The sequence below is a fragment of the Carex rostrata genome, chromosome 16 (genome assembly GCF_964058835.1).
Source record: "Carex rostrata chromosome 16, lpCarRost1.2, whole genome shotgun sequence".
Classification (NCBI taxonomy): Eukaryota; Viridiplantae; Streptophyta; class Magnoliopsida; order Poales; family Cyperaceae; genus Carex; species Carex rostrata.
In genome coordinates this window covers 4,206,775-4,217,671 of record NC_135933.1, presented here as the reverse complement: position 1 = coordinate 4,217,671, position 10,897 = coordinate 4,206,775, and the positions used below count along the sequence as shown (strand labels likewise).

The window sequence follows — 10,897 nt, the reverse complement described above, 5'->3', positions numbered from 1 at the left end:
TGCGACTGCTTATGTGGATTAAAAATGCGCCCATGCAGACCGAAATATGCGGCCATGCAGTTCTCCCATGCGATTTTGATAATTTGATTGTATTTTAATTAAAATTTATGTTAAAAAAGTAAAAAAAACTATTGTTGGTTATGTCATTACGTGGAAATAAATTCAAATATATGAATATGAATATGAATATATATATATAGAGATGGGCTATGGTGCATTGCAATGCATAGGCCATGGTGTGCATTGGACCATAAATCACCGATTCAAAGTCCAAATGACCGATCCAAACCGTTCATCTTGTTCTCCATATTAATATGTGATTGGAGACCAAATTTTATATTTTTTTGGAATTTCTTTACTATTTATTAAGCCACTTTGAAAATCGCTGATCCAACGGTGACTGTTTGGAACAGTAAAATCAGAAGCCACCGTTGGATCAGCGATTTTCAAAGTGGCTTAATAAATAGTAAAAAATTTCCAAAAAATATAAAATTTGGTCTCCAAGCACATATTAATATGGAGAACAAGATGAACGGTTTGGATCGGTCATTTGGACTTTGAATCGGTGATTTATGGTCCAATGCACATCATGGCCTATGCATTGCAATGCACCATAGCCCATCTCATATATATATATATATATATATATATATATAGAGTTAGGCTGGGGTGCTATGGATAGCATAGTGGCCTCTATGCTACGGCTCAATATTTGAGTTTTCAAAATCCAAACGGTCGATCCGAACCGTTCATCTTATTCTCCATATTAATATCTGCTTGGAGACCAAATTTTACATTTTTCTGAATTTTTTTACTATTTATTAAGTATTTTACAAAATTGTTGATCCAACGGTGGCTGCACAAAACAGTAAAACCGTTGGATTAGCGATTTTCAAAGTGGCTTAATAAATAGTAAAAAAATTCAGAAAATTATAAAATTTGGTCTCCAAGCAGATATTAATATGGAGAATAAGATGAACGGTTCGGATCGACCGTTTGGATTTTGAAAACTCGAATATTGAGCCGTAGCATAGAGGCCACTATGCTATCCATAGCACCCCAGCCTAACTCTATATATATATATATACGTGAATTTTTATTTTAAAATCCGTATATACGTCCGCATACCGCATATGCGGTATGCAGTGGCCTTCCGCATGCATGAACAAAACCGCATTTTAAAACATTGCTAACTCAGACTTTTTCCCCATTTTCATTTTCATTATTTTTTTTTCAAGGTTGGTGACAATTGTCGCAAAAATTTCATTATCTTTTTGAACGTGAAGTTAAATTAATGGTATTTAGAAATTTTAATTATCTTTAAAATTTACAAACTTTATGAAAATAAATAATTAATTCTGTATTATTCACAGAATTTAAAAGTTTTTTTGTTTGCTTTCTACGAATTATATTATATTTATATAGTCCGGTGCCTCACTCGAGGCATGCTTCAGAATTCCCGTAGACACCGTAAGAATCGAAGCGCTTATTAGTTAAAAATTGTAATTTAATCACGAGTCCCCTCACCGTAGATTTTCTGCAAATTATTTGTATTTTAAAATCTTCTGCAAAATATGAAACCAATAAAGTTATAATACGAGCAACATTTGGTTAGTAATGGACTAATGGGTTTGTTTCTTTTGACAGATATTAGAAAATGAAAATATAGAAACAAATATGAATGACAAACGATCGGGTTGGGTCCGTAAATGCCGTCAAATCCCAGCCCAAGCCAACCAGCTCTGCAGCATATTGAAAAAATGGCCTTAGCTATGTAATTGGGTCTCAGATACGAGGCCCATTAAAAAATATTTAGCGTATAATCTCAGTTTATTTGAACGAGGCTACCAAACATTGGTTTTATAAATCATTTCAGTCTGTACAGTGAGTGTTGCATTTTTTTTTATATTTACAATATATCATATACCGAAACGCCACTCCTAGGACTGAAATTTGTTGTAAACTGGAAGGGGAGCATGGCTTTAGGTTTTGTTGATAGAAATAAATATCGAGTAACAACTAACAAGAATATCAACAACAACAACTAAGTCTTCAGTCCTAGACAAGTTAAGATAGGTTAAAAATAAAACCAACCTCACAGATTGGGTGGGTTTTATTTAAAAAAAAAAGCTGCCTTTTTTGCATTAGCTCCCCATGCCTTATCACAATCCTTCTCCCTTTTTCCTGATTTGGACCAACAAACTGTGCAGCAATTACATAGGCAGAGTTAACTAACAAGAATATCAACTCTTAAATATTCACAAATTCTTGCTTTGCCGTAGTAAGGAAATAAAAGAATCCACTTGTGCAGCTGTGCTCATAGAATATCTCACTTATAATGAGTCAGGTCCATTTTTCTCACTCTTTTGGTTTGCAAATACATCATGCACAATCCCAAAGGGAGAAAAAGGGATAGAAAGACGATCAGCTTGATTGCCCTAATTGGCAGTTGCTAAACATCAGTAATTAAAATAGAACTACTACTGCTCAAAAAAGCCCCTGACAACAAATTTACAAATTAAGCAAAATACATGAATTTACAGAATACAAAAGCAGTACTTATCCTAAATATTTTAAATGTGCATGATCTCGATGCAACCTATCGTAACTTTGTACAACCCTCACCTCTTGCCCATCCTTCAACAAAGGCTCATGTGTTCTCTCTCTATACACTCTCTGGTGAGCTATAGGTGAAATCCTAGAATGTCTGTGCTTGTGCTTAGGTCCCTCCTTGTGTACTCGAAGTGAATCGTCATGTCTCGAACGGTGGTGATCTGCTCCAGTTCCAAATTCGGCATGCTTGTGAAGCAAATGGTGACCAGAATGGTCAGTTCTTTTCCTTTTATGTGCATGGGGAGAATTTGGCATAATATTCTTATGATGCTGGTGATGATGATGATGGTCATGCTGATGGGGGTGCTTATGATGCTTATGATGGTTTCTTTGAGGGGTTTTAACGGCTTTCTTGTGCTTTGAGTACCTATTATTTTTGTCTCCTGACCCAAAGCGGTCTTCCCACCAATCATAAATTGGGTCAAAAAGACCCTTTTGATGTAGCAGCCATAATAGTACTATAACTACAAGACAAACATGAATGAATTAGGAGCATGGATATCTAATGTAAAGCCAACTGAACCATTAAGCACATATAAATGACCAGACCAACTGTACCCAAATCAGATTTACCAAAGACTTAGAAAGATAAAAGAATAAATTAAGAAGCTAATTGATGAGATGTACCAGTTGGTAGAATTGCTATGAATAATCCAAACAAGACAATCCAGCTTATGCATAGGTATTGCATGTGGCAACTGAAGTTAAAAAAACTCGAACATTTCCTCCTATTTCAAAATGATAAAAAGGTCTCATAGAATCAGTGATAAGGTTTAGCATAGGTTTAATTGCATTCAACCACCCTCAATTTTTCAATTTTAACAAAAAACCTCCATATGATTAGTTAAGGGCACAGATTAGTACACCTAAAAAATTAAGATTGAGGGAGGAATGTGCAATCCAGCATTGTCTAGTTATGATGAAGCATTTCCAAAGTTATAAAATTAATAAAATTCAAAATTCACCTGCACACTTTTCCGGTAAAGAAATCACCTAAACCGTTCCACATGGCATTCCATAAATGTTGGATTGTCTCAAAGAAACCCTTTATGCCCTTCTTATCTTCAGTAGATACTACAACCTTCAAAATTATGAAAAACATAATTAATTATTCAATGGGCTAAAAGTGAAGAAGGATATTATTAGACATGAAAAGACATTGTATAAGCACATATATATAAATAAAAACCTGAGTGCCATTATCCAGAACAGTAGCCGTTGTAGTGAACTGGCACTCAGCCCGATCAACCTCAGCAAAGTCGGAAGCCTTTAAAATAGCTAGCAACCATTAAGAAAATCATCATCAGACAATATTCCACATACTTTTTGATTCACAAATCTGTTAATATATTTGACCTGAACATTGATACTTTGTTGCTTGATCAGTTGTTGGATAAAGATAGAAAGGTCGGGTGACAACCTCTTCAGGTTTCATTATAAAATATTGCTCCTGTAAAATTAAGAACAAATTGTGAAATTATTATCAATTACAATTTCTATATTGAAAACTTCTTTTAATAGAAAACAGTACCTCCATGTAACTAACGCCACTCATGCAGTCAAACTGAAAAGGAGAAATCATAACCAGTATTAATAGAAACTTTTCAGATCCAAATATTTAACACCTAAACAATTGCTAAAAGAATTTACCGTCAAGCTATAAGAAGCTTCAAGTTGGCCAGTATTTTTGGCTGTGACAGTAGCAGTTCCAAATTGTGTCAAGGCCTCAAATGTTGGTATATTGATGCTGATAATCTTACCAGGGCTCCTGAAATAATGCAAATTCAGTTACATTTATAAGTATCGCTGTATGATTTATATGTACATTTATTACAGTGCATGAAAGAATCCATTAGCAATTATTAATACCTTTGATAAACAAACTCAATGTCATCGGCACCTAACTCTACTACTAAATTTGTATTTAGAACCTCAGTAATACCAATAGAAAATGAGTGGGTCCCTGCATTCTGCGTAGAATTGCAACAATTAACAAAAAGTCAAAACAAATGAAAACATTCAAAAAAGAAAAAATAAATAGATAAGAGATGTTATATTAACAATAAACTTATATTGACAATTATGACAACTAATAAAATGGTTATCACAATCAAAACAAATAAAAGTTATATTTTTATTCTGTAGTTTAGGCAGGTTGTCCATAAAATTTGGTGTAATTTAGAAACTGATTGACCACTTATTGAGGTACTTGAAAAATTAATGGTTCAATTTTATAGGAACTTGGGATGACCGGAGAAGTCTCAAATTACCCCAAATCTGATAAACAACCTATCTAAACTACAAAAAACATTCAAGATTTTTTTTTTTATGACAACTATAGTATTAGTTGTTTCAGTTGTTAAATAAGCTTGGTTTTCATATCCCTTCACGATAGATAATAGATTGAGTTAGCCTAACCGGATGTTGGTTGATGCGTTCGAAACGACCCGCAACAACATACTGAGGTGGTTGATTCCTGCTTAGCCGATTTTGATCAGCCTGTTGGAAGTATAATTAACAATAATGTCAAATAACAAATAAACAGAAAAAAAAATATAGGGCAGGTCTACTCCACATCTATTTTATGGTACATCCTTTTAATACTTTTGACATTTGGCATCATCAGGATTGTGCAAATAAAAAAGAGCTTTGATTTGTCATTCACCATTCAAATAAGGTATATGTCAGTATTGATCCATTTGGAAGTTGTAAGATCATTATTCAAAAGAGACCTTAACAATAAAAAACATTGAAATTTTCAAAGAAAGCTAAGTGACGTTCAAATTGACCAAAATTTTATACATGCCTTATTTAGATAATGATGGACAACACATCTACAATTCTTTTTGTTTGGACAATTTTTGCCAAATATCAAATGGATGCACCATAAAAGATGGTTGCATAGTACAACTTCCCTAAAATATACATGTCAAAGGGAAAAACAGAATTTTTAAGATGTCATATTTTATGTTCTTTTGCAAATAACACCAATTGGTTTGGGATGCTTCAAATAATCAGTCATCCCCAACATTTTCAAAGAAAGCTAAATTTTGTACATGCCTTATTTAAATATTGATGGACAAGACATCTACAATTCTTTTAGTTTGGACAATTTTTTTGCCAAATATCAAATGGATGTACCATAAAAGATGGTTGCACAGTACAACTTCCCTAAAATATACATGTCAAAGGAAAAACAGAATTTTTAAGACATCATATTTTATGTTCTTTTTGCAAATAACACCAATTAGTTTGGGATGCTTCAAATAATCCGTCATCCCCAAATTTTTTGAGGTATTGACTCAACATTTAGATATAAAATATAAAAAATAGGCAACTCATTAGATGTCTACAGTTTATTTCTGATAAGACTTTTAAATAAACAAAAGAGCATTATGTGATTCCTAGTTTACTCGTGCTAGTTAGAAACGGATTTGGTTAAATCAGGATAACAAACTTGGTTGCAATTCCTCCTTTTAGTAACAAAACATTTGTTTAGCATTTGCTGTATATGAGAGAGATTAGTTTCTTTTCACATGTATAATGAATTAGTTATTGTCTGGTAATTTGTAGAACCTATATTTCTCAATTAAGAAATAACTCTCTGACTTACTTCCCAAAAGTCCCACAGTTGATTGTGCAGACAGCTCCACAAGGGAGATGTACAAAAATCAGGTTGCGTACTATAGGCCTCATAGCCCACACCAATTTTGTTGCATTCAAGCTCGTCTAGAGTGAATCGAACCCTCTCCAATAACATCCATCTAGAGAAATCTGTTCCTAGGTCTTGGGGCTGCTCTGCATTCACATTCTTCAACAGATAATATAAATAATTAGACAGGTGATCATCTACTTGGACAGGAGAGCAGTAACTTAGCCTAAACTAGTGGTTCAGAAACATAACATCAAGTAAATAACTAAACGTTCGGTATATATCAGGAAAAACTCAAATAGCAAATGGAGAAAGATTTTCTTAAAAAAGTGGTACAGTGAAAATATTAGTGAGTTTGGCTTGCAAAAGCCTCAAAGTAGTTACGAGACAAAATTAAAGATTGTTTTTTAGTTTTAATCATTTCATTGACTGTAGATGCAAGGGGACCAAGACAAAAGGAGATTAGTTAGACTTAGAGATGTTAGGTCCATTCACAAACACAAAACATATATGGGTATGAGTTTGAAAAACATTAAAGTGTCAAAACAAGCATAGACATATACATACCAATCGTGGGGTCACAAGGTAAAAGTCCTCAAAAGATGGGATGCTTGTATAGCCAGCAAAATCACCAACTAGATTTACTCGCAAGAAGTTGTCATCTGATATTACAGTTCTGTTCTCAGGACCAACATCTACCGCCTTGAACAATGAACAAAGAGCGAAAAAGTAATCACTTCTAAAATGCATAACAATGACATACTCAAGCATGGACTTGTTATGTGTGTCCAGCATTTATATATAGAAGGAAGATACTTGTGCCAGACAATTACTATACGGTTCCACCAATTAGCATCAACTCTTCCCAATTACAAAATTAAGCCTATTGTACCTAAGCTTGTAATCAAAGGCCCACAAGTAAAGAGAAAAAGAAAAAACTGAGACAAAAAGGACCTTTTGGGTTAAAAGATAAAAAGTCTATCAATGGATATCAGCTCTGAGTGAATCGGACCTCTCACTTAGCCTATATACTAAAATCCAATAACAGCTCATTTCACACTAGCATGATTAGTAAAAAGGAGTTGTAGAGAGTACCGATATAGAAGAACCCTTCTTCACTTCTATCCCCACATTGAAGCCCAGAGATCTTTTTCCAATTCCAAAAACATGAAACCTTTTTAAGAAAGCATTTATCAGGCATTAACAAATAAAGGCAATGAGATTAGTCCACAATAATACAAACAAAGAAATTGAAATCTAATGGTCATACCAATCACCTGGAAACCGAAGGCAATGAGCTGTATTTGGTTTTCCTTTGAGCAATTTATCAACTGTTTCAAAATAATGAAAATCAGTGGTAGATCATCTCTAACTGTGTAAGCGACATAAAGGATAAAAGCAAACAAAATCTGGACTTACAAATGCTTCCACAAGATGTTGGTACTCGTCTTTGGGGACCACATGCACAGCAAATAGGCTACATCATTGAAGTTATTAACTAATATTTCACGTCTCAAGGACCAATTAATTACAGCAACAGGGAAGCACATTATTAAAAAAAAATCATTCCATCCAAATAAATAATTACCTGTGTGTGCTCAATTATGCGGCCACTTTCATCTCGCAACCTACAAATATTAAGAAAAGATAAGCACAAAATTATGAACAATAAACCAAAGAAAATTTCTCAATACTGGAGCAAATAGATTAAAATGTCAATGTAAAAGATTAAATTAAACATACCTTTCACACATTTCAACCACATCAGAACTAGCATCTGGCTCACACTTACGAGTCTTCACATAGAACTCTTCTGGCTTGAAAGCCACATCCTGAAAAGGATAAATGCAAATATTATTAAGTTTCTGCATTGTACATGGGAAACTGAGAGGTATGAATCATGTTTTAACAGGTACCATGGTACTGTGCCAGTTCATCACTAACATATAGATATGACCAACATGTAAATTACTATTTACTGTGCAAGTTATTAACCAAGGAATTTTTTTGCCAGCCATAACTGGCATGAAAATACTGCCACACTATACCCCTGGCCAGATTATATATTTTTATCATATTTATTTATACAACAAGTATGTTTGATTCTTAATGGTCTAAATATAACATATAAAAAAGGAAAACAGAGACAAAAGTGAGAAAATCTTATACTACCCGAATGTATGTCAGTTCATAGAGAGCATAAGCCGCTGATTTGTTAATGGTGATTACAGGAGGAGATCGAATCGTTTGCATAGTTTGAGTGTCGTTTTGTTCTACTTCAACCAGTTGAGCCACAATCGATGCCTCCCCTCCACTCTGCCAAATCAAAAAAAAAAATATCCTTTTCCTCAAATTCTACAAACAATATTCAAAATTAGAAATTACTATTGGTTCCTTACGGATCCGCTAGGCACAGCGATATTAAGCACGATCTTGTTCTCGCACTTGAGATTTTTGGATGGGGATTCGGAGTCTCTGATACAGCGCTCCAACCTCTACTTGGCGAGTATCTCCACTGCTCTTGCGGTGGGGAGAAGGCTAACAGATGAGATGGAGAAAAAGACGAACAAAATGATGGCAAAAGTCGCTACTACGCGATAAAACATTTTGAACTTAATCTGATCTGAACGGAAAGAAAATCGATTCAGTCTCTTTCTCTCATTTCTCTCGTTGTGGCAGTGGGGAGTGGAGGCTTGCGACCCAATTTTTGTATTCATGACATTAAATGTAGCAAGGACGGTATTCAAAACAACGGCCAGGTGGCCGGTAGGAAACACAGCGTCCACAGGGCGGACGGTACGAAGCAACCCGGTCAGCGATGGACGGAAGGAAGCTGCCGGTGTGCAACTGGGTCCAGTTTTTAACTCCTCTAAAGCACAGTGAGGCACACTGCTCAGCCCAGTTTGGATAGTTGCGTCCTTTGCGCTGGGAGGGGCGCGAAGCGTTGGGGCGAATAGAAGGGGGGAGGGCGATTGGGCGGAAATTTTTCCTTTTGTTCAAAGGGGCTGGACGGTTGGATCCTGTCGTCAATGGGCGCTGGAACGAGATTCAGATCCAGTGCAATGCTGACCGGTTAGAATGAGATATGAGCAGCCTACGGACATTATAACATGCTAATTTAAAAAAAAAAAAAATGATATATGAGACGTCCCTTAAAAAAATAATTAGGATATGTCATATTATTATTTTGTGCTCCAACATGATTCATATTTTTATCTCTGTTTAAATCGCCTAAAATGACTTTCATATTAAAATATGTATCAGAATCAAATTTTATATTTAAAAAAATAATTATTAGATTGGTACTTAATAGTAAAATAATTTTCAAAAAATATAAAATTTGGTCTCCGAATACATTTTAATTTGATTTTTGTTAGTTATTATTTCAAAGAATAAGATATAGGAAATTGACATCACTCTTTGAATTTTTTCATTATTACCCACTATACAGGAGTAGACCAAATAGTTGCACAGATAATAGCTGCATGCCACCCATTCAATATGCACATCTATTATTAATTAGTAATAATGAAAATTTCCAAAAAGTGATGACAAAGTCCGAAGATATTATTCTTTGAAATGGTAGCCGAAGAAGTATGACATTTTGATATAAAGATTATCTTGTGCGGTGCAGAGCGACTGTTTGAACTTCAAAAATAGATATAAAAATGTGAGATACGATTGGAGCACAAAAATAATAAAATATTTTAACTTCACTCATTTTTAATAAGCACCAAATTAATTTTAGTTCGACGACTGATAATGAGCTAAGCCAAGCTAGGCATAGCTCGTAGCTCGTTCATTTTTAGACTGAGCCAGAAATGAGCGACCTTTTTTCAAGCAAGTCATGAGCTGCATTTTTTTTTCCCACCCAGCTGATAACGAGTCAAGCTAAATGTAATCGAGCTAAAAATGAGTGAACCAATATTAAAATTCGAACTAAAAAAATGGCCCGTAACTCGCTCGTTTTCGGATCGAGCTTGAGTGAGCCATAAACCCTGAGCTATGCCCAGATAGGATTAAGGAAGAAGAGTAGAACTAGGGTGTTCTTAAGCTCATCAAAGTGTTTGGTGAGCTTAACTTCAAAACCTATCAAATCGGTTTCAAATGATGAATCCCAACCGTTATAACCCGCCTACCTTACGAGTGATGCGTTTACATGTGAAAATTTTAAACATTCGAATTAATTTAGTATAAAGTCAATTGGTCAAAATTAGAAGGTTATTAAATTAATTTTAATGCATTCATTTTTTGAACGTTTTTTGACTACTTGACTTTATACTAAATTAATTCGAATGTTTAAAATTTTCACATTTAGACACATCACTCGTAAGGTAGGCGGGTTATAACGGTTGGGATTCATCATTTGAAACCGATTTGATAGGTTTTGAAGTTAAGCTCACCAAACACTTTGATGAGCTCAAGAACACCCTAGTTCTACTCAAGGAAGAAAGAAAGGTTTGCTGAAGAAACAAAAGTTTTTGAAAGACATCCTTGTCAGCCTGTCAGGTCATCCCTTTGTAAAATTTAAGGACACAAAGTAAGGTCGATAGACCATTTTTGTATAGATACGGTGGGGTCGACACTTATTTTGTATAAAAAGGTTCCTAAAAAAATGGAGTAAAGAGGTTC

At 34.5% G+C, this 10,897-nt stretch overlaps 1 protein-coding gene across 1 annotated transcript; it reads right to left on the bottom strand.

The window, feature by feature from the left end:
• Positions 1-2,318: 2,318 nt before the first annotated feature.
• On the bottom strand, positions 2,319-9,285 carry LOC144567823 (protein HAPLESS 2-like). The gene is made up of 18 exons (XM_078318003.1): positions 8,665-9,285; positions 8,438-8,581; positions 8,009-8,097; positions 7,854-7,893; positions 7,685-7,742; positions 7,536-7,596; positions 7,361-7,439; positions 6,833-6,967; positions 6,227-6,424; positions 5,032-5,112; positions 4,483-4,583; positions 4,264-4,381; positions 4,145-4,177; positions 3,970-4,063; positions 3,803-3,891; positions 3,579-3,694; positions 3,241-3,341; positions 2,319-3,077 (listed from the first exon to the last, which is right to left on the bottom strand). The coding sequence occupies exons 2-18, from the start codon at positions 8,516-8,518 to the stop codon at positions 2,560-2,562; spliced, it is 1,992 nt and encodes a 663-aa protein (XP_078174129.1). The 5' UTR covers positions 8,519-8,581; positions 8,665-9,285; the 3' UTR covers positions 2,319-2,559.
• Positions 9,286-10,897: the final 1,612 nt, after the last annotated feature.